This window comes from Aphelocoma coerulescens, chromosome 1, assembly GCF_041296385.1.
Source record: "Aphelocoma coerulescens isolate FSJ_1873_10779 chromosome 1, UR_Acoe_1.0, whole genome shotgun sequence".
In the NCBI taxonomy this organism is placed as follows: Eukaryota; Metazoa; Chordata; class Aves; order Passeriformes; family Corvidae; genus Aphelocoma; species Aphelocoma coerulescens.
The window spans coordinates 92983542-93008060 of NC_091013.1; the positions used below are offsets into that span (position 1 = coordinate 92983542).

The following is a 24519-nucleotide window of genomic DNA, read 5'->3' on the forward strand; positions in this document are numbered from 1 at the left end:
AGTCTTGGGTAGAAGAAGGTTTGAGGTGCTTGGCAAGAGCTGACTCTCTTCTGCTGAGATAGACAACAGACCTACATATAAGGAAGAAAAAAAATCCCCAGTAAAAATTTAAAATTACCCATTTCAACACTGCTACAGAAGCTCAAAAAAGCTGAGGAATCTCTGTCTTTGGTGGTGTTTTCATAACTCGTCTTGACAAGCTTCCCAAAGAACTCTTCTCCCTCACTGATTGTTCAGCTAAGAAACCAGAATTCTTGAAAATACTGGTGATGATTCTATTTATCTCTCTAACTGGGATCTCGAACGTAGATTTCGGTAATCTGGGTACCCCAGTGAGGGTGCCAAAGTAAACAGTCATGATAGCTTTGGTGAATAATGTAAGGAAATAACCCAGAAAATTCCACTTCCCGTGTCTTGGAGCTTCATATTACAGTAAAAGTAATATGTGACTGGTCTTTTCTGACTGCTTGGGATCTTCACAGTTTTATAGGGTTGAATCATTAAAAGACATTTGGATCCTCAGGAACTGTCATGCTTTTCAGATGCTTTACAATTTTCAGGACTTCCAAGGAGATGGGGATCATTCCTCTAACTAAGGAAATACATGCCTTAAAATGAATTAAATCCTTTATGGAAGGGTTAGCATAAGAGGAGTGACAGCTGGTACATGAGTAGCAAGTTCATGTATTTGGAGGAGAGAGCATGAGAAGGGGTATTAAAGGAAGTTTATAGATCCTGTGCACAGAAGATGTATTACTTTGCAGTCGGATTTGGGGGAGAATGGGGAATAGTGGATTCTGTATCAAAGAGAAGTAATCTTGCTGAAAGCAGTTTTGGAAGAAGTAACTAGCTGAGAAGGCCATGAAAAGGTGCTTGTGTGGACAAGAGAAGAGGGTGGTTTAGAACCTGGGATGGTTTGAGGTTTCTGTTTACGTAGTTTGGTGTAGGGTAGAAGTAGTAGTAGAACTGAAGAATGAAAGATGAGCGTCTTTGGGTGTAGTCAGATTCTGTACACATCAACTGCTAGGGGGAAGGGCAGGGCAGTGGTTAGCAATTTAGGGGCTTGGTACTCTTTAATTCACAGAGGATAGTGCTTCCCTCCTACTCTCCCTTAAATGCTTCCATAATGTTCTCTCTATCCTTCATTGTGGAGTAAGCATTTTTCACTGAGGTGTGGAAGAGGCAGACTAAGAATTTTAAAAAAAAAATTTTCAAAAAATTTTACCTTTTTTAACTACTAAATCACAACTAGCTTTTTTATTTAGGCACAGTTTATTTCAGGGAAGATAATTGCCAGTCTAATCCAGACAAAGGATGTATGATTCCTCTTGAAGGGCAGGGTAACTTAGGTGGGATATAGGATCAACCAGGATAAGGCAAACAGATGTTGCAAGAGAGATGTGCGGGTCAGGAGGGCAGCAGAAGAACAACTGGTTTCCTTGGAGCCAGAAATTGTTTTGTGTCTGGGTTTTGTATGAGGGGTTTCTTAGTTGTAACTGTTTAGTGGTAATTTCAATGCTTTGGCCTGAGATCCAGCAGCCAAAGCATATTTGGGTTCTGTTTTCTGCTCTGTCACTCCTAAGTTATGTGACATGAGAAAATCTGAATTGTGAGCTGTTTTCAAGCCTTCTGCAGATAAATGAAGTCCCATTGACTGAAATTAAAGTATTCTTCAGTTTGTTTGACCTCTGTTTCTGCATTTATTTGCCTTCATTATGAGTGTTTAAAAGTCCCCATCTCTTAGGATTTTACTGGCCTAATAAAAAACTTTTAGATATTATATAGATTGACTGGCAGTACAAATGGTGAGTATTTATGTCTCCATGTAGAGGTATCTTGCAGGCTTGATTTTGGTGTACCCAGTCTTAGTTTTGGTGGCTCAGGCAGCAATCTTCAGTCCTGTTCCAGGAGAACACTGCTGTGTGCTTGGATCTTTCTTTCTGTAAATAATGACTTTCTGATCATTACCCTGAAGTTTTCTCCCTTGTACAGTTGCATCCAGTGGTGTTTTTATTCTGTGATGTGTTGTGTTGTATACAGGCTTCATAAACTAATAAGCAGGACCTGTGTTATATCCATCCTCACATTTAATCTTCATTTTTCCTCAGTTATACTTAGTGGACTTTATTTTTCTCTTTCCTCGGAAGTCATGAATAAAAGTTTTTGCTTCTTGCTGGGATCCCTTCAGTTTCCTTACATTTTAGTGATGCCCAGAGTGCCTTTGGTTCATCTGTCTTGGGTGCTCTAGGTTCTCACTGGTGGCAGCAGAAGAGAGAACTGTTCCATCCTGTCCAGTATTTCTCTCCCTCTCCAGTAAAGCAAATCTAATTGCACTGCACTGCCTTTTCACATATTCCCCAGGCTGCTTTTTTCTCTGCTATGCCCAAGTTGCTCAAATCCCCTATTGCAAGGTTTTCAGATAATTGCACTGAGGCTGCCCCTTTTAATTACAACTCTTCCCTCCCCTCTTTCAGCCAAGTTATTGAGCCATTTCTGTATATTGCCTGAGACATTTTTCTTTCTCCTTAGCTACGCTTCACTGTCTCACTGAAGACATTGGAGTGTTTTCAATGCTCTGCTCAAAGAGCACCTGAAGAAACAAAACATACTGGCTTTTTGCATGCAACCTACATTTTACTGTGATATTTCTCTGGTGAGCTGAGAATTGGACAGATGGAGCTAGAATTACCTTGCTTAGCAAAATTGTTATGCTGTATTGATCTAATGCAATGCTGGATTAGACTACATGCTGCTCCCTTACTGTAAGATAAGCCTTTATGTCAGGTTCTTAATGGTGGTGGTAGAGTTTTGTTTGGATTTTTTCCCGCTTAAGATAATAAGCTTGGGCTTGTGTGCTTTTTCTGGCTGTAATGCAGGCTCCCTATTTGACCTTAAATATCACAATGTTTGCTTCCTCACGTACGACATATCAACGGGAAAAATACTGTCCAACTTAGTAGTGTTGTGCAGTCCTGTGCTTAAAGGGACAAATGCCTGCATCTGAAACGCAGTTACAAGTGTGTCAGCTGTGCAGATTTGTGTTGGCAAAAACTCTCCTGTCATGGCTACTGCCCTGCAGAGTCCTGAAAAGGCAAAGTGTAAGTTACAAGAGACAGAATTTGAAAAGCATACAGGGGAAATGGAATGGACACCTTCCAAGAAATGTTTCCAAAGATGCAGAAAGGATCAGGACTTCAGTAATAGTACAGCCTATACTGTGGTAGAGATTAACGTTGATTTGGGAGCCACACTGTCACTGATGCCATGAAAGTCTCAAAATCTGTGTGTACTGGCAGAGCACAAAACACCTGTGACTGACTGGAGTCTTGAGGAGTGGGTATATGGTATATACTGGGTCTGTGCTACTCCTTTTCACCCATGTCTTGGAAGTAGTAAATGATGGAATGGGTGTATAAAAACTGTCAGTTTTGTGATAGTGTGACCTGATTTCTGTTTCTACCTTCTGTTTTTTCTTAAACAGTATTTCTCTGTGAAGGCCTTTGTCCTTTAATTTGGGAAGAAATTAAAACACTCCAAGAAATCTCTGGCCATTTCAAGGGAGTGGTGTGTGCTTGTTGAAGATGGTGGTATTTACAGAGAATCTTCATGGATTCTAATGCTGGCATCAGTGCAAGAAGAGTGTCGGGAATGGGTTGGCTCTGGATGGTCTTCTTCTTTCATCTAGTCACCTCATTAGAAGGTAAGAACAGATGCTTTGCAACAACTTGACAAAGTTTTCTGTAGAGGTTAAAAAAAAAGAAACATGTGCTCTCCAGTATGCTTGTATCCTAGTTCAGATGAGCACGTCTTTCTGTTTGATGGTTGATCACTATCTCTTGGGATTTAACAAGTTAATAGTGTTGTTTCTGGTGGGAGAGGCAAACCCTCTTATAAAGGACCATTTAATGAACATTACTGCTAACTATATCAGAAGTGACTGCCTCAAAGAATAGATTTTTTTCTCCAGGAATAAGCTCCTTGTTTATACTTTGTGTGTATTTGATTCTCGTGTTCCTGTTCTTGCACCATGCTTGCTTTGTGAAAAAATCTCTGGACTTTTATACTGTTCTAGAAGACAGCACCCAGTGGGCTGAAATCAAGAGTCTTTGTCTCACATCTGAAAAACTTGCCTCAAATAATAGATACGGAGAGAATGCTTTGCATTAACAAGAAGAGGCAGTTCACATTCAGCCAGCAGGGAGAGGAAGGAGAGAGCAGTGAAGGCAGGGTAGGGGAAAGGTAGGCAGGGGAAAAGAGGTGCCAAGAAAACGGTAGGAGAAAGAAGAGATGATAGAAGGGAGGGCGATGAGAGCAGGAGATAAGATGAGAACTATGGAAGAGAGTGAGAGAAGGGCAGAGGTACTGTAAACAGTCCCCTTGTTTGTTCCAAGAATATCCTTGCAGCTACATGTGCTCAATGAACTGTACTGCTTTGTGATGAATGTTCATCTCTTGCATTTCTGAAAGCCTCTGAAAAAGGAGAGGAGGGGGAGATGGAATCAAAGGGAAAGATCTCAAGGAAAGACCTAGAGGAGAGGAAAGGAGAATAGTGTGAGATCTAATAAAAACAGGAAAGCTTGTTAAAGCATCCCTTCTCTTAATAGAAGGGGAATGCAGTGTGTGTGGGAAGTTCAGGGACTAAATAATTGATGTAAGATTATAATAGAAATTCTTAAATCTCTGAAATTCTGTGAATTACTGATTTAAAAATTGTATTATGAGTTACTGTGTAATTCCTTGTGTAACTGGTAGAGAAACTGAGATAGAAAAGGGGGGCAGAAATGTCAATTCTCTCTGCAAATATGAAGTAACTGAGTGATGCCTGTACAAGTGAACTTTTTTTAGTTCAGTGCTCATTCCTGAAATTTTGTAGAGATAAAAGAGTTTAGAAAGTACTGTGTGATACAGCTTCACAGATCACGTAGTTGGACTGCCTGGATTAAAACAGGACAGTAAAATTCTGCCTATGGTGATGAAACAGTAAAGGTGTCCATGAGCCAAACTGCAACTCTCAATTCGGAGTCAGGGGAGTCAGCATCTTCCTTGTGACTGTACTGCATGGTCCTAAGTTTGCACTCCAAAGCTGATTTGCATCTCAGAGGTAAGTATTTTTGTTGTGGTCAAAAGTCAAAGAAAAATTATATGGTAAGGGAGGAAAGTCTGATGATAACTATGTAGAAAGCTTTGCTTTAGTGCAGAGTTGTCCATAAGGAAGAAAAAAGGCCCATGGCTTGTTTGTTGACTCATTATTATATATAGCAGAAAGTTGAAATTCAGGTTTCAGGTTTAAGTTGAAAAATACAGGGAATATCCAGTGTGGTCTTTAGTTTTTGTAGAGTTCCGTAGAAGTTTTAGATGGTGTTTAAAATAGATTTCACCTCTAACTAAAGAGAATTGTGGGAGTGGGAAAATCAATCAAGGTAGTTTTTCTTCCTAGTGTTTCTCGGGCATTTGAGTTAAAGTCTGAATGTAAATCACGTTTTTTCTCAAACTAAATGTTGTTCAAACTTTGTTTGAAATTTTCTAAGCCTTACTGTTAATCATTAAGAAAAGAAGGAGAAGCTGTAGAGAGGGGAAGAGATGTAGTCAAAATATTCAAATCATCTTTATATGCATTATGAAGAGAACAAATACTTCTTAGGCAGAATGCCTCTCAGATATAAAGAAGGCAGCATGCTTTTACAGGACCTGATGGGACTTTAAACTCCTTCATGACTCAGAAGTAAAGAAGTTCTTGTAAGCAATAGAAAACGTTTTTGTTGGTTTTGGTTTTAATGCATAAAAAGGAAACATTAGGCTGAATTTATTCAATGCAGCTCTAGTATTTGGACACACTGATTTCTCTAGGAATGAGCATGTCTCTGCAAAGTTTTCCAGACATGGTTTTTACAATAAAAAAAAGCCTGAATGGAAACCTGAGGGAAGACTGCTTTGCAAACAGAAGACATTTATATACTTGTTATTTTATCTTTATAAAAGAAAACACAGTTGGACAAAAGTTTTCATTAATACTACATTTCTTCGTGTTTATGGCTCTGCAAGATTTTTTGAGGATTTAATTTTGAGAGCATTATTTTTGAGATACATGCTGGGTAAAGGAATGGATTTTTCCTTTCTCTCAAAGCCGCATAAAGAAGTACACTGATTTTATTTCTTTGAGAATCTATATATGTATGTAATTACAGTTTATCACTGAATATTTAAGTTAACATTTTAATTTAACCTTTCTGATTGTAAAAGTTAGTGAAGCATAGGATTTAAGAATGCTTGATGGTCTGCAGTCAAGACAGGTGAGAGCAAGTGATAACTTGTTAATGAAATAGCTCTTTCCAGGGCACTGAGATCAATTATATGTGGAATATTGGTTTTGCTTTGATGGAGTTATAAATGTCTACAGCTGTAAACACAAGCAGAGTTCATTTTGCAGAACTCATTAAATATTTTCCAAGGGAATGATGTGTTCTGTATGTAAGTGACTGCATTTATTTTACAACAAGCTCTCAAGCCTGCAGAATAGCTGGACAATCTTTCTGAGTATCTTCCAGAAATTCAAGATATAGAGAGAATAATTCTTCTGCTTTGGTAAAACCTCTTTGCATTAAGAGTGTCTCCTTGGCAAAAGGGAATATGGAAGAAAAAGGTAGTGAGGTCAGACATTCTTAATTCATTTTTCCCCTATTTTTTCTACTGACTGGTTGTTGTCTTGGGCTGTTGAGAGTAATGTATTGATTGCTCAAATTGGCTTGCCTTTGAAGTGGAGGAAAATATACTCTCCTCAGAGGGAATCTTCAGAGTGAAAGATACCACTGTTTTTTGGCTTATTATATGCAGTTTAGTATATACAAAGAAAGGTTTAAATTAGTGTTATTTTACTGCAGGAAAAAAAAAGTGAAATTAACTTTTTCATTTGATTGCTTGTGATTCACATGAGTTATTAAAATCCTAGCAAACATTTTCTTCACAGTTCTTTCCTGATGCTCTCCTGCATGCCAAAATCTTTGCCACATGCTTGGAAAGCCCAGGGCAGAGGAATATCCTGTTGTAGACATGCAGAAGGTGAATGAGAGTGAGCTGGATGCACATCTTGTTTATAAAGGGAGAATAGACAGTGGTTTATCCTTTTGGTCAATCTCAGCAGCTCTGTTTGGTTTATTTTCTTCCATAGTAGACTCCTGTGTACTTCCTGTGCTAGGACATCCCTGCTCCCAGGTTTGTACCATGCCCTGTGTTGAATCTGTTCCCAAACTGCTGCTTGGAGGCCAGTAGGACAGGACAGACTATTTGTGCTGCAGCTAACACTGTTTATATTCAAAGCTAATTAAAGCTTCAAAGAAAAGGAACAGCATTCTTGTAATGTAGGGTATCCAGGGCTTTTACTACATGCTTTGGTAAAACTTTGGAAGACATAAACTTGCTTTTTAATGTCTGTGATAAAAAGCAAGCAGGAGAACATAGAAAAGCATTGAAAGTCATGCTGTGCTGCCATCAAAAGTAGCCAGTTTGATGGCAGTGGCAGTTGGATCCAGGTTCTAGACTCTGTGGTGGGTGTTTACAATGGTGGGTGAACTTCTTAAGCTGTGGAAGAGTAGATATTATATTGTATCACTAGGAAAGTTGTAGATAGTAATTTAACTTGATTTCATATGCAAAGTTGAAACTTTTTTTATTTTAATTTCTTGATGTCTGCATTTTCTGACATCAGTAGTAGTGCAACATGCTAATCCTGGCAGTTTCCTTAGAGCTTTAACAAAAGAAAGGGGCTGGGAAAGAGAAAAATACACAATCATTCATAAAGCTTAAAAACTGTGTTACCTTGCAAAAAGCTGTGTATTTCCATATTCTACACCATTTGGCTGTCATTTCTCTCTTTCACAGATGGTGCATAGCTCCTGGTTGGAGTGTGAGAATTCCTCCTTGCAGATGACAACTTTGATGTTCTGATAGTGTCAGCATTTTGCTCTGACATAGCAAGCAGTTAAATTACATTATACTTCATGGAACTTACTAAACACATATCCCATTGAATCCAAATAGCTTTTTAAAAATTAATTGCATTTGAGAAGTAGCATTGCAGAAGTAATACAGATCATTCATTGCAGGATTGACAATACAGATTTATACAAGAAAAATTTGAACTCAGTTGTCTCATATAGGTTGGTTTTGTATATATACTCTTACATAAGGAGGCATAGTCTATAACTCTGTAGCTTGTTTTTTCATGTTAAGTCATAGCTAAACTTGAAGTCTTTTTTTTTTTTTAAGTCTTTGTGTTGGATAGTTACGAACAAGTTGGATTTTTTGGCTATTTTTGTTTGGTTTTTTACTTGTTTCATCAACTCGTTTTTGAAAAATAGAATACTTATTACAGTTGCATATGTCATTAGCTATTGATATATTATTTCCTTCACCACAATAGCTGTTTAGTTTTGGAAGAAGTTCTAGTGTATTTAGACCTTCCCAAAGGTTTCACTGTATTTTGTCTCCAGATGATAGCCCCTATGCATAAATACATTTGTTTATCTGAGTGATAAAAGGCTCCTGATAAAAGGAGTGCTCTCCCTATGCTGAAAGGAGCACAGAGGAACAGTGAAAGGCAGGGGAATCTGAACAACCTAACAGAGAAATGAATGCCCTGACCCAGCTTCTCCTGGAGCTACCACAGGAGTATGATCAGTCCATGGGGTGGGAATGGAACCCATGAAGTTAAATCAGTGGAAGTGCTCTCTGGAACGCCTTGAAGATTGAAGGAGATTATTGCCATCAGGGGCATGGGATTTATTATGGGAAGTAGAGAAGATAATCTGCAAAATTTACTGCGGGTTGTTTAGGGTAGTAACTGTAGGTGTGGAAAGGGAGGATTAAGTGTGAGAAAGTAGAGAGATAAGGGGCCAGTCACGTACACCAGCTGCAGGTCAGTATGGCTGTCAGGCATCTGATCACCACAGTCTGTCCTATCTTCTTACTAAATTCCATTTTTCACCAGTTACCTGGCTGAGGGGGCTTTGTTTTGTTTGTGTGTGTGTATACCCATTTTTATACCAGCAACTGGAGTTGAACCACAGGTCATAGTGGCCCATGAGTCAGCACTACCACCAGCTGGAGATCATGAAATGGATGGAAATCAAGTGCTAGGAACTCAAGGTGATCACAGGATCTGTGCATCTCTGAGGCAAGCAGCTGGAGTGAGTGAGCTTGTGTTGGTGAGTCTGTGATCTCTACATCAGGCTAGACTAGCCTGATGGTGGAGTTAGTGGGTTGGGAAGCCAGGGAAAGACCAGAGTCTGGAGGAGGAATGAGGCCCTAGTTTGTATGTGTGTGTCTCTGTGAGTGAGACAAATGGAGGGGTTTATCTAGTGAGGGAAGATCAACTATCAGGAGATCCAGGTTGACTCTTCTGGTCACCACAAATTCTGGGGGTTCTTTGAGAGTCCTGTCTGTATGTTGTGTATCTCAGTGCACCCAGAGACAAGATGATCCCAGGGCCAACTCCTGGGTAGGCTGAGTGTTGAAGACTACTTGTTGGAGAGATCCAAAGAATAGCAACCCAGAACAAGCATCCAGGGCTAGTGACGGGGTAGGCTGCATCCTTAAAGCCTGTTAGTAGAGGATCCATAGCGTGCCTTTGTGTGTGTTTGAAGGGATGTAGCAGTGAGTGAGGCTGTCTGCCTCCTCACACCGGGAGTGGGGCTGTGAGCTTCAGGTGCCAGCAGATGGAGAGACCACAGATCAAGAGGTCAGGAAGCTAAACCTTTAAGGACAGTTATTGCAGGGATCTATATTGTATATAAATGCATATATATTTCCCACTAACAGACCTTAATCCTGACCCACCAGAAAGGGGAGCAGGATGAGGCTGTTGGTGGTGCTGTTTCTGTTTGCATGACTGGTGAGTGCTTCTGTTGGTGTTGATCTTTGGGCCTGGCCATTCACAGATGTGCAGTGCCTGCATGTGTTTGTATGTGTGCCTGTTGGGAATATCCACTTAACCCTGCTATTGGTTCTGCCTGGGGCCACGGAGCTGCAGCAGCCTGGCTTGTGTGAGGTTACTGGATTTGACAACCCCTAACACTGTTTTTGCACAAGCCTAGGGAATGCTTTCTCTTCCCAGCCTTCTTAGAGAGCATTCACACTCTTCCTACTTGTTCAAGGCTTGATCACAGAAGGCAGAACAAGCTCAGTAATGTTTCAGTTCTTTTCAAGAAGTCTTTTAAGTGAGTTTTTCTGCTTGGGGCATTCAGCTGCATAGCAAAGCAAACTCTCTGAATGTTACCTTTTACCGTAGTGCCCTTTGCCTTCTACCAGTGTACATTTGGATATATTCAGAATTCAACTGGACAAGGTTTGGAGCAACCTACTGTAATTTAGCCTAGCCTTGAGTGGGGTGTTGATCAAGATGACCTCTGTACCTCCCTTCCAGCTTGTTTCATTCTGTGATTCTACAGATTTAGTACTAGATTCTCATCACACAGGTAAAGGAATTCTTTTGCTCTCCTCTCAGGATCAGCTCTCTTGTCCATGGCTGTAGTTTGCAAGGCTTTGGCTGTATAATTCCCTCTTGCACCACTGCCCTGTTAAGACACTGAGGGCAAATGTTCTTCAGTCCAGAAAGCTGTTGGGCCATCTCTGCCTCTGTGAAGGTTGTCTAAGGGTAAATCATCCTTGGGTGAATTGTCATCCTCTTGCATCAGGGTATCATTTTGTCTGTAACACAAGCGCTTAATAGTCTTGCTTGAAAATACAGGCAGACCAAAATCTGAAGATCATTAATGTGCCTGTTCTGAACAGCCTGATCTGTAACAGCAGCTTCCAGCCTCTGCCTAGTTTTTCTGGATGTTGACATAACAGCATAATGTAGCCCAAGAGATTGGTTTGTGATGCAAATATAGAATAGTACTAGCTTAAGCTTGGGATTTTTATTTCACCCTTTCTGGCCTGCAAGAACTGAGGATACTGAAATGAGAGTTTAGATTTTGCGAAGAGTATAATGAACCCATTGTGACTCTTCTATAAAAAGTGATGTTTTTTCTTTTTAGTTGAGGGAAGAGAAATACAGGAGAATCTCTCATCGGTTATTTGTATCTTAGTTGAACTAAAATAACACTTGTAATATGAAATTGGAATATCACTCTTCAAAACTGAGATTGAACCGGGAGTTGAAGAAGAACTGTAGAATTGTCATCATTTCACGTTTGAAAGCCTCTAGATTGCTCAGATATCTTGCCTATTCCTTATTTTTTAATGCAGAGTGGAATACTGCTCCAAAGATACCCAGAGGTACCTCAATCAGTGTTGCCTCTAGCAGCATCATGGGCTGGACTGAGCCTGGGTCTAACCTGATCTTGATTTTGAGCAATGATGAAAGGGTGTAAGCCATTTTTCTTCCAGGGTGGTAAATTCAGCTGAACAGATAATTTCTCTCTGCACTCAAGAGCAGCAGATTACTGGTCTGGCCCAGCAGAGTGAGGATGTGGAATGCTACATCAGTCATCAGTGCTACTAAAGTGTCAGAGCGAAGGCTTGTACCTGTACACATGTAGTCATTCATACTGTTAAATTATGAACACAGCCATGGATTTGTTTGGCCCATGCCAACTAATCTTATCACAAATAGTGCCTACACATAGGTCAGAGGTCAGGATGGACCAAGGACCATTCCTGAGAGGTAGTTTGGATGCAGCCGTGCACTTCTGTGGGGTTGGAGTTTTTAGCCATGGGAACGTGAACCATACTGTGCCTGTTGTCCTCAGAGCTAGAGAGCAGTTTAACAGCTTGTTAGATTTATGAGTGTGCATGCAGCTGGTGTGACTGAGGATGTGATTCAAGCCATACAGCCAGTAGGTGAGGGAGAAAGAAGAAAAATAGTGAGGGACTTTTGGCTGGAGGTTGTGAAATGAGATTTATGAACACAAAATTCTTGTGTACTTTTCTTATTTTTCTAATGGTTTCTGACTTAAAATACGCACTGTAAAAGGGACAGTTCTGTCTGCTTCAGGCTGCCTATTTCTGTTTGCTTGTGAAATACTCATGTGCTTGGTAAATATTACCTTGCTCACTGATGAGAAGCTGTCTGGAGCATATTCTTGACATGGCAGAGCACAGGCTGCTGAGCAAGTCTTCTCTATTTTCTTTCTTCTCCATTCCTTTCTCAGTTTCTAGATGGCTTTCCATGCCCTGATTAACTTTTCTCTCTTTTACTTTCTTCTAGAGTTTCCATGGGGTAGATGCATTATACTTTGGTAAACGGGAGACTCAGATCTGATTAGCAAATAAGTTCTTTCTGTGTTGAAAAATGGCCTTGTATATTATTTCAGCATATCAAGGCCCTGTCTGGGAACCCAGTGGCAAAATAATGACATGACACAGTGCAATCTCTGTGCCAGACTGCAAGTGAGAAGGGTAATGGGCATGGGGGAATGCCAAGTTCCTCTGCTGCCAGGACAGCCGAGGAAAGACAGTGCCTCAGGGAGGCATAGGCCTTTTGCAGATGTTCTGCTGCTCAGAGGGGCTGTCTGAGCTGAGCTATGCTTGAGAACTGAGCAGCTCAGCATTTCCTGAGGTCTCTTACATAATTTTGGTGGGGTTACTTTAGCTGTAACCAGTAGTTCTTTCTAGTTTTGGCAAGCAAGCCCAGGTATTTTGCACTGCTTTTGAATCAAGGAGCTGCATCAGCTCCTCAGAGAGGTCTAAAAGGTATAAAGTGTCCTGTAGGAATATAGGGAATGTAGTTCAGGGACATGGGTGAAGGCTGAGGTCTGTATAAACTTGCTCACTTAATCATGTCTGCTTTAGGATGAGCCTAGTCTTTCCTTTCCAGTGATTAATGTGGAGTGAATCCCCAGGTGTATTGGTAGGGATAGTGACATCAGCAGTCCATAAACTGGAAATAAAAACCATTGAGGACCTTTCACGTGCATATAAAACATGGACCAGTCATATTATTAAAACTTCGCAAGGGAAATTGGAATAATGAATCCTATTTGTAAGTAAGCTGGCTGTTGCTGTTGGGTTTTGGGTTGTTTTTTTTAATCTGTTTTTTGGGGTTTTTTTTTAAAGCAATAAGATAGAAATATGAGAATCAAAATAAGCAAATAAAGCTTCCTAGAATTTAAGAAAAGCCAGCTGATTTATACAGTATATATCAACACATGTAAATACCTATTCAACTGAGTAATTTTCTTATTCTGTGTCCTAAATATACAGAGTGAGGAGCACATGCTTGCATACCACGATGGTCTCAGACCCTGCCATTCTCTTTTGGAGAATACTATGTTTATAGTTTGCACTGTAACAATCTCTTCTGTGTTTATTTGTACCCAAGCAGAGAACAACATGTCCGAGAGCAGTCAAGGCTAGTATCTGTCTCCAGTGGTAGATTCAATAACAGTGGAAATGTAGACTAGTGGGAATAAGCTAGGCCTGTGAAGTTCTGCCTGTACCCTGCTCCTGAGCACTGTGATGCAACAGATTATTTAATACTGGGACTCCTACACAGGCTTGCAATGTAATACCCAGCTTCAGAACTAACTGAATCCATTACAGGATCAGATGGGTCATAATCCTAAACGCCCAAAGAAATTTGGTTCCAGAACTGGAAATAAACATGTCTTGGCCTCATGTCCACGCTTACATCTGCAAATAAAATGGGCAACCATAGTTCTAAGGAGACTGGCATGGATTCATGTAGCTCATCTTGTGTCCTGCCTTTTCCTTTCCTAAAAGAGAGTGGTGTCATGTGTACTGCTCATTATGATAACTCCCCTCCATGCTGTCAGTGTGTTTACACTTTGCCTGGGAAAGTCTGGTCAGAATATTGCCAAGCAACTTGATAATCATGAGTTAGCCTGATTATGTGCCCAGTGCCCTTGTCTTGGCCCTTCTTAATTTATTAGTATGGACATAACCTGTTGTAATTAATCTCAAAACATGAATGTTTATATTTGGTTTATGGAAGCCCTCTACAAGACAATGTTGTGAGGAACAGATAAGATTTTAGTCTGAGTTGGAATAGCACAAAATACTTTTTTTGTTTAATTTTTTAAATACGAACAGAAATACTTCTGGATACAACTCAAGAGACCTCAGAGATTGGCTGGACCGCACACCCTTCTGATGGGGTAAGCATTTCCCTTGTCCTCTTCTTGACTGTACCTCTGCTGGGAAGATGTGCATGCATCTGATGAAGAAAGGGAAACTGGAAGCAGTGAGACTTGATTTATGGATTTTCTACGTATGAACAATTTGAACACAGTGTGTTGTACAGAGCCAGATTGTTAAGAGAGGAAGATGCTGAGTGGGATGCTGTTGCCACCTCCTTACCCTATTCCTTCCACTCTGCTCCAGAAATAGAGTTCTCCAGCCATCCCTCCATACAGATCGAATAGCATAGCATAGCATAGCATAGCATTGCATAGCATAGCATAGAATAGAATAGAATAGAATCTTTCAGTCGGAAGGTACCTACAACAATCACCTAGTCCAGCTGCCTGACCACTTAAGAGCTGACCAAAAGTTAAAGCCTGTTATTAAGGTCACTGTCAAATGTCTCTTAAACACTGACAGGCTTTGGGTATTGACCACCTCTCTAGGAAGCCTATTTCAGTGTCTGACCACCCTCTAGGTAAAGAAATGCTTCCTGATGTCAATTCTGAGCCTCCCCTGAGGCAACTTTGAACCATTCCCATGCATCCTATCATGGATCTCTGGGAGAAGGGATCAGCACCTCCCTCTGCCCTTCCCTTCCTCAGGGAGCTGCAGAGAGCAAGGGGGTCACCCCTCAGCCTCTCTTTTCTCCAAACTGGACAAACCCCAGAACCCACAGCCACTCATCCCAGGACACACCTTCCAGCCCTTCCACCAGTTTTGTTGCCTTCCTCTGGATGCATTTCTCCTCCTTCCCATCCCTCTTACACTGCAGGGCCCAGAACTGCTGCCAGCGCTCCGGGTGAGGCCGCACCAAGGCTGAGCACAGCGGATGGTCCCCCCTTCTGGCCGGCTGTGCTGCCGTGTTTGATGCCCCCAGGACATGGCTTTGGCCCTCTCGGCTGCCCGGGCACACCCTGCTGGCTCTCGCTGAGCTGCTGCCCACCAGCACCCCCAGGCCCTCCCTGCAGGGCGCTCTCCAGACGCTCCTCTCCCAGTTTGTGCTTGTGCCTGCAGTTACTCCATCCCAGGTGCAGGATCCGGCATTTGTTCCTGAGAAATTTCATGCCAGGGATGATTGCCCAATGCTCCCATGGTGTACAAACATTTCAGTTGTGCTCCTGAGCCCTCCATGATCCCAGGACCATCATACATGATCCCAACTAGCACTGCCATCCTAAGTCTATGCCATGCCAACCCTTGGTTTTGCCTTCAGCTCTCCTGGTGGTATGCCCTTCCTCTGTCAATTATATATCAAATCTCTCAGTCAGTCCTTCCAGTTCATGAGCAAAGATACATTTCTTCCATTGGGACAGTGGATTCTGTCAGGTCCCAGCACACCTTATGTCTCAAAGATTCTTCAACGGTCACAAACCCAAGCATTTTGGCAGAAGCACCAATCCTGAAGCCAGGTACTGATATCTTGGCATCATGTATTTCTTCCAAAGTGTCTTACCACTACTGGAAGGATGGAGAAAAACACTGCCTGTGGTCTGTAGCGTTCTTCCCAGTGCCCTGAAATCTCAAAATCAACTTTGCACTTTTTATTGGGACTTTATTTGTACCCATGTGAAAAAGCAGGTGTGGATAGTAGTCTGAAGGCTGTAGTAAGCTCTTCCATCATCTAGTGGCATCACTAAACTGGGGCCCAGGGAGGCAGCACTTGCCTAAAAAGATGTTCTGGTCTGCAAATGGGTGCTTCTGTTTCACACAGGAGAAAGACAGGAGAAAGTCATGGATGACCATAACTTGCTGTTGTTTCTTGGCAAATGGTCTTAATGCAGATCTTGTTGCAAGGGGTTGGTTGGTCAGACCTTCCCGAGAATGCTTGAGCAGGTTCCTTCTCTCCTATCTCACTGTTTACATCCTCTGTCACACCCAGGGCCTTGTACCTATTCTGTAAAGCTTGTTGAGAGGGTAAGGAGGGGTTTCTCTTACAGCTTTGTACAGGAACCTGCTTCCACCCCTCCTTATCCCTCCCTTGTGCCTTCCTCCAGGCACAGACCAGATCTGGACCTGCCCCTGTAGTGACCATGCTGAGTGGATTGTGTGCACAGGAGATGTCAGAACACAGCTCCCACTGTGGTGAAGCTGGGTAGAAGAGACTTCTGCTTCAATGTGTTTTCTAGAGAAGAGTGTCTTTGTTGCTCTGTCTCATTTGTTTGTGTCCTGTGTTTTGTCTCTGGAGATAAGAGATGGGAAAATAGGAGGGAAGAAAGTGTGACTCTCGCATTTTAAGATTGTCAGTGTCGTGTGACCAAGTTTGCATGATTTATGTTTTCTGTCACAACAATTCTTACTTCAGAGTTTTGACTGCTCTTCTTTACAGGGTCATACTCTGTCTAGAATGCTGTGCTGCACGTGGCATCAGCAAGTTCAAATCCTATCACAGACATGGCAAGGAGAAGGGGAAGACAAAGACCTGTCCTGTATTTTTGGTGCAGTTGAATACTGAATCCATTTTTTTTTTTACTGTTTCTTTTTTCTCCTCTCTATCCATTGCAGTGGGATGAGGTAAGTGTCCTGGATGACAAGAAGCGCCTGATCCGAACCTTTCAAGTGTGCAACGTGGCTGAGCCAGGTCAGAACAACTGGCTGCGCACCCACTTCATAGAGCGGCGCGGAGCCCACCGAGTGCACGTCCGCCTCCGTTTCTCAGTGAGGGACTGCGCCAGCATGCGCACTGTGGCCTCGTCCTGCAAGGAGACTTTCACGCTCTACTACCACCAGTCAGAGGCTGACATAGCCTCTCAGGACATGCCAGAGTGGCGTGAGGGCCCCTGGACCAAAGTGGATACTATTGCAGCTGATGAAAGCTTTTCCCAGGTGGACAGCAGTGGGAAGGTGGTCAAGATGAATGTTAAAGTGCGTAGCTTTGGGCCACTCACCAAGCATGGCTTCTACCTGGCCTTCCAGGATTCAGGAGCCTGCATGTCCTTGGTGGCAGTCCAGGTCTTTTTCTACAAGTGCCCAGCTGTGGTGAGAGGATTTGCCTCCTTTCCCGAAACGTTTGCTGGTGGGGAGAGGACCTCCCTGGTGGAGTCCCCGGGGACGTGTGTACCCAATGCTGAGGAGACGAGCACGACGGGGTCCTCGAGTGTTCGGCTGCACTGCAATGGAGAAGGGGAGTGGATGGTGGCCATTGGACGGTGCACTTGCAAGGCTGGCTACCAGCCTGTGGATGATGAACGAGCCTGCCAAGGTGAGAGAACCTTTTCCCCATCCCCCCAACTCAGGCAGCCACCTTTTTTGTTGGTTCTCTGCATCAGCAGTATTTGGCACTAGCCAAAATTTCACAGACGTGGGAGAGTAAATAATTTCTCACAGAGATCGCTTTGCAGCAGCCTCTTATGACACATTTAGCTCCTCAGACTGGAGTTGGGGTGACTGCTTGTCCTGGTTTACGAATGGTGTTCCCTAGTTTGGTATTCCCACTAAAACCACACTGCCACTCGCTCCCCCTCCAATTGGAAGCACAAAAGGCAAAGATAACAATTTATTTGAAACAGCAATGAGATAGTAAAATGAACAGTAACAGCAACAATATTGATAACAAAAGGTGTAAGACAAATGATTTACATGGGAAGTGACAATAAACAAATACCGATCAATTGGCTCTTTCCCACTAGGTGTTCTCCCGACGAAAGGGAATGCCCTTTTCCTCAGATTGTGAGTGCCTTCTCCCCATCCCTGGGAATGATAAGAGGTGGTGTAGAGTAACATCTAGTCCTGGTTGTACTCCCACAGCCACACCCACTCCCAGTTGATGCAGAAAATTATCCTTGTCCTGGCCAAAACCAGGACACCACTGCTTGCTGCTACGAACATGATTGGAAACTCCACTCAGGCCTTAGTTCCAGCTGCCACCAGAGACAGCCTCTCAGGCTACTTATACAGAACTAGCAGGAGCTCTCACTAGCCAGATGTATCATAATTCCACTTTACCAAGAGTCGACAGTGTTAGAAGGAAGATGCCACATGGGGGAGAGCTGAGCCCAGAGCTAATACACTCTTCTGTCCTGGTTATTTCTGGCCCTTTTGCTAGTGTATAGTAATAAAATAAAATAAAATAAAATAAAATAAAATAAAATAAAATAAAATAAAATAAAATAAAATAAAATAAAATAAAATAAAATAAAATAAAATAAAATAAAATAAAGGGGAAATGGCAGCAGCCTGTGGGACAGAGAAAGTGACAGGGCTCTGTGAGCCTGTCCTGACTAGAAAAAGCAGTCTTAATGGTATCATCATTACTAGTAATGTACTTTCTGCCCCAGGGCCCATGGTATTTCTGTGAAATGTTTGTAGGAGGAAGCAGAATACATCACATATCGCCCAGAAGTGGTATTGGGCTAAAATCTGGCCAAGCCTGAACACCCAGTCTAATGTCATGACTGTGTTCCTGTCTCAAGCTTAGGATGGTCCATTAGAGCAAACTGCTTATGTTGGTTGTGATGTTCTTCTGGTGCTTCCTTTGTTTGAGTATGCATCTACTCAAAATCTCTCAGCCATGTAAAATGTTGCTGCAATACACTTAGTACTCTAAAAAATAAATGTAACGTGGAACCCAGTTTTGGCTGCAGACAAAATGCAAAAGTTGGATTTATTCAAACGAGAGTTAACTCAGACATGGAGCATACAAATACTCTGGTTAACACCGAGTGCAAATGCAATGAATAATTAATGATTGTCAATATGTTACCTTAAACTCCTGCTTCATGAAGTGATTTGGGTCATGCAAAATAGCTTTATTAAAATACAGGTCATTGTGCTGGAGACTTATAAAGAAATTAAAATTGGTAAGTGCTTTTCATTTGTTTAAACTTTGAGAATAATTAAAATGTGTGTGCCTTTTTATCCTGCTCATTCTGAGAGAAATGTAACTACATTCATTTAGTGGTGCTCCAGAGACAGTAAGCTCTGATGTAGAGCAGCTATGTATGGCACTAAATTTGTTGTTTGCATCACTAGCATGACTAGTTCACAGTCTAAATAAACTGCCAGTCAATAATTTAGTTTCAGATAGTACTCTTAAGCAGTCAAAAAAAATAAATTAGACTTGCCAAATAAAAATAAGGGTTTTTTAAAAAAATCTGTCTTCCATTTTTTGTAGTATTCAGTAAAAGCTGATACTTCCTTGCAGCTTCATTGTCACAGAAGCTGGAGATAGATGAAAATAGTTAATATTATAAAGAATAACTGAAATAATGACAGTCTATCAAGCTACAAAAGTCAGTTCTCATCATTTACTTCCTGAGATTCCATGAGCAGCCTAGAGCAGCCAATGACAACCGAATATGAATAATAATGTTAGAAGGTATTTTTTTCTCCTCATGTTTCTTGTAAACTCCTCTGGCTTGATCATTCATCCTGATCTCTTCCCCTGCTAACAACATTTTGCTGTCCTGTCTGAATGAAGGCACATTCAGCTCATGTAATTTGTCTTTTTGCTTGGTGTTTCTCTGTGTGGAGTCCTCTCCAGCACGTCTCCTCTGTACATACGTTCTCCCTTCCGAAGAACAGAAGTACTCCATGATACAGAGCTGCCACAGTGTTCTAGATGAAATGCAGAACAAAAGCAATAGCTCAAGGGCAGATTTCTACTGATGGTAATGCAGAGAGGTGTTCTTAATAAGACTGAAGAATCAACCAAGGATAAGGAGGAGAAGCAAGTTTCCTTCTTACGCTTTAGTAGAAGAGTGTGTGGGCATTGCCTTCCCCCTCACCATATGCAAGCCTGTGGAGTCCTTCCTGGACCAGCTGTTACCTCTTTATTTAGAACAACGAATCTGCCAAGAGCCATTCTGGGCAGATAGCTAGAAAGCCCTTTTTTCCCCCTGCCCCCTGTCATGAGTTAAGGTACTTTCTTTCCTTACTTTTATAAGACTGCCTGCTGTATGTTACTATATGGCAAATTTATCCAGCTAAATGGAAGAGTGAAATGGCAACCTTTAGTAAGCCCTTGGAGTGATGTGGGGCGCAGTCTGCGTGGGATTCACTTTTGACTTTATCTGAGTAGACTTGTCATGGTGAACAGTCAGAAAAGAGAATGGCAGTTTACAGAGGAAAAAAGCAGGTTGGGACCTTAGCTCCTTTTCCTTCTGTAGATGTATACACACAGGGTGCCTTGCCTTGCAAATACCTTACAGGATTTAAGTTACCAGTGCTTCTGAAAATAATATTTAGAATGTATGACTGGGACATTTTTAAAAATATTTCAAAAATGACAATGTAGACAAAAAAGAGAAGAAGAATGACTGCCTGATAAAGTGCTAAGCTGACTTCCAAATAAAGAGGGAAAGAGCTCTGGACAGAGCTGAGCTGATTAGCCATGTGTTCTGTACAAACATATTCAACCAGGGGCAGAAAACACCAGCCAGAAACAGGAGGAGGGAACAAGTTTGGAGTGAAAAGAGTTAAGCTGAACTTGGGAGAGGGAGGAGGAAAGGTGTTGGTTTAATGTTTGTTTTTGTTTTCTCATTACCCAAATCTATGTTAATCAGCAATAAATTAAATTTCCCCAAGCCAAGTCTGTTTTGCCTGCTGCAGTAATTGGTAAACAAGCTCACTGTCTTTATAACTTCTTTACCTTTGCCCACGAGCTTTCTCATCCAATTTTCTCACTATATCTTGCCGAGGAGGGAGAGTAAGAGAGTGGCTGGGTGGGCATTTGGGTGTTTATCAAGGTCAGCCATCCACATGGCTGCTTCTCCTCTCTTCTTTCCCTGGATGTTTCTAAGAGTATTAAGCAAGCCAAAGGTCTGCCTGTCATCTGTAGTAGCTTTACAGATTCCATAAAATGGCCCATATGCTTTGGCTATCTGTAGTCCCTTCTGATTGCAGAAGGAATCACATCTGTATTACTGATAAACTACAGGAGCAAGCAACTGTGCACAGAGCTGTTGGAGGTCTCATTTGGGAAGAATATTGTATGATTATGTTTGTACTGTTAAAAAATGCCCTTTCTCACTAGCTTGGGTAAACCTTTTTCAGTGTGTGAGGCTAAGAGAATTTAAGATTTATATTAAAGTAAAAGATTCAATAGTCTGCTAAAAATATGCACGTACTAGTAGCAAAGGAAAAAAAAAGCACAATAAGCTCTTCTTAAATTTCAATCACTTAAAAGATGCTTCCTTTAAAACCACAGGATAATTTTCATTGCAGGGACTTGTGAAAGTCACCTGCTCCAACCCTGTGCTCAAAGCAGGACCAAATTGGGTTAGGTCACTCAAGGCCTGTTCTAATCTAGTTTTTGTTATTACTGAAGATGAAGATTACACAATGTCCCTGGGCAACTGTTCCAATATTTGACAACACCCATGGTGAAATTACTTTTTCCTATGTAGAAGATTTTAGTAAGATGTAGTAAGAGGTTATTACAACTTGTGTCTGTTACCTCATGTTCAGCCACCTTGTGCCTACACCTTCTTCATATCCTCCCATCAGGTGGCTGATGACAGCCGTAAGCTCCCGCCCCACAGCCTGCTCTGCTTCAAAATGAACAAACCCAGTGTCTTAGCCTCTTCTGGGTAAGAGCTTTACTTTCAAGGTAGACTCACAGTAGACAGTAATGTTTGGTGCCTTGATCTAGATTACCTTTTTCTATTTATTTTTCTCCCATATTGCTCCTTTCATTAGCTTCTCCAGCCTTCTTCTGCTATTTGCACATACATTTGGGTGCTTTTCAAGTAGTTTGCTGCTTTTCCTGTATCAAGTGCTTGCTGTCTACTTGTATTCTGTCCTCACCCTGCCCAAATCTTTCCTCTCGTGTTTTTGCCTTTTTTTTCCTTCACTCAACCCATTCCCTGGCAGTTCTCCCATATATAATTATCCAGTAATTGCTTCAGCTCCACCTCTTTTACCTAAAAAATTCCTTACTCAACTGATCTCTTATCAACAGTTAAGCAGGAAAGAGTTCTTAGTCACTTCATTTATTTTATCTCAGTTGATTCGATGCTCTTCTTTAAGACTCAAAAGACACACTTTTCTCTCCTTATGTTTCTTTCATTTTCCACTCTCTCTTACCCACCCAAACAGTTGTAGCAACTGTGAAACTCTCGATCAACCCAGGGCCCCTTTGCGTCACTGTGCCTTGCTTCTATCTCTGGCTGATCCCACCTTATTCAGAACAAGATGCAAGATGCATGGTAGCAGGTACTGTGCAATAGCCTGGCCCAGTGGGAATTTACTATCACCATAAGCTAGCCATAGACATTTATGGGGGGGAGGGGAAGAAGTGCTTTATCTAAAAAACACTAAAATTTTTATTTTCTAGTGCGTTTTCTGCATGCTAATTATGCTATCTTTCTAGCATTTTGAGAAATGTAATATCTAAGTGTCTACATCATATTTCTACAATATTGTCAGTTACTAACTCCTTTCCATCATCCTGCCCTCTAAGTGCCAAACTTCATCCCTTTGCCTAGAGTCATTCTCATTTGAGGCCCTCTGTAGCTCTGCACATCTCATTTTCCCTAGGCCTCAAATTGAGCTGTGTCTATTCATCCTTCCCAGTTTGACTCCACTGCCAGCTTTGACACTGTTCATTTTCAATACTCTCACATCTAGTATTTATTCTTGCTGCCCCACAGTACACCTAGGAGCAGAACTCCCATAAAAGAAAAAGATCACTTGTCTCAGTCAAGAAGAGAGCAATTTTATGCTCTTCTAAATGTCTTCCTGTGTCCCAGTTCAGTTCCAAGTCATATCTGCGTACAAAAAGTCAGTGTCACCTGTATCCCATTCCCTAAAGTCACTGCTGGGTGTACCTAAAGCTCTGTTGAAGTTCCCTTGGTCCTTCTCCACTTGCTGCATTTTGTTTAGTTCTCAGAATATTTCCTCTCTGCCCTTACTATCTGAGTGAGCTTTTTAATGACTCTTTATTAACTCTTTGGTTCTTGGTCTGTCCTCTCTTCATTTTCATTTTCTTTACCCCTCTCTGTCTTGCCACTCCACAATTCCAACACTTTTCTCTGCTGGTTTTGGTATTTGTTATTGTTAGAAGTCTGTCAGAAGCTGCTCCTCTGGCCTCCTGGGTGGAACTTGTCTCCAGTGAGCAGTCAGGCAAACACAGGGGCAAGTGTTGTAGGGGGAGCTGATGAAAACTGGGTCAGTGCCTGAGATGAGCTGTGCCCAGCTGAACTGTTGTGGCATTCTGACACTGTGCCAAGATATGAAAAATGACTGAGACAAGCTGAGGGAAAAGCGCTTGCGCACCCCAAACTCTGCCTTCTCCTTTCATAGTAGCCTTGACTTGATGGGAAGTGGCAGCTTGCTCTGCCCCCTGAGGTGCTAGCTCTGCAACCTTCTGTCCTTGCATTGGGTATTGTGAATCAATCAGAGCTAGATCTGTGTTTTCTTGGAAAGTCCTGGTGCCCGGGGGATGATAAGTCGTGCGATCGCCAGCAAAAAGGCCTGTGGCTTAGCTGGTGTTCGTGTTTCATGTGAAGATGTTCTCCAGGAGCACACTGGGGGTGTTTCAGGAGAAGCCACTCTTGTTCAGGCTTTCTCTGGGATGGTCCTGAAGTGGTAGTGCTCACTGCAGGAAAACATACTAGTCCTAGTGACAGTGGGCCTGCTTCAGCCTGAATATTTGTTACGAGTGAACACAGTCATCTGCAGAGACTGGAGGACCACGGCAAGTGGACCTAATGCCATGATCTGCAGTAGGAAGGGAATGCAAGGTAAGATCATTCAGAAACAAATGAGGGATGGATTCTGTGTGTGCAAAGACAGCCCTAGGCTCACTGTAACTGCTTGAATAAAAGGAAGTGGCTTTTGCCTATTTAGATTGCCAGGGAATTTTTTTCCCTTTCCTCCTGACTTGACCTTCGATACACTATTTATAGTGACTGGACTGAGGCAATGCCAGGAAAAGCTCCATGTCCTGGGAACAATTATTATTGCTATCTGAGGGCTAAAGTCCTGAGTGCTGTGGGCTAGCCTATCTTAGGCAGTTTTGGAAAGGGATAAAGGTGCTCATGAATGTAAGCAGCTCCCTGACTGGATGCAGAGGCAGGGTTCAGGTGGAAGCAGAAAGTTTGTGATAGCTGCAATGCCCACCGTTGGAGGCCGTTCTTTAGCTTCTTTTAGCTGGAGGCTAAAAGTGTCTACTCAGTCCAGCCATTTTGGCCAAAATTACAGATGTAAAATATAAGCAACAACAAAATTTAGGCCACAGTATACTTTTTCCAACTATATTTTCATTAGGAAGGTGAGAGAGATGTGAATCATGTTTAATCGCTGTAAATCAGCTTTGCTTGCAGTATGCTATATGATTTCATTTTGCTGTTTTTCTTTTGGAAATAGAAATACCCAGGGGCAGAATGAGAGTTTCAAAGCATGATTGTTTCTCTGTATCTGCTATCCCTTCTGGAAATA

The 24519-nt window shown here is 41.9% G+C and overlaps 1 protein-coding gene across 2 annotated transcripts in view; it reads left to right on the forward strand.

Annotated features, from left to right (window-relative positions):
* The window catches only part of LOC138111682 (ephrin type-B receptor 5), a 67059-nt gene that overhangs the window by 15002 nt on the left and 27538 nt on the right, over positions 1 to 24519 (forward strand). For both annotated transcript variants that reach the window (XM_069017880.1, XM_069017870.1), the window contains exons 2-4: positions 3482 to 3700; positions 14050 to 14114; positions 16645 to 17341. In XM_069017880.1, the coding sequence (XP_068873981.1) occupies positions 3607 to 3700; positions 14050 to 14114; positions 16645 to 17341 (856 nt within the window). In that variant the 5' untranslated portion in view covers positions 3482 to 3606. The remainder of the gene's footprint in view (positions 1 to 3481; positions 3701 to 14049; positions 14115 to 16644; positions 17342 to 24519) is intronic.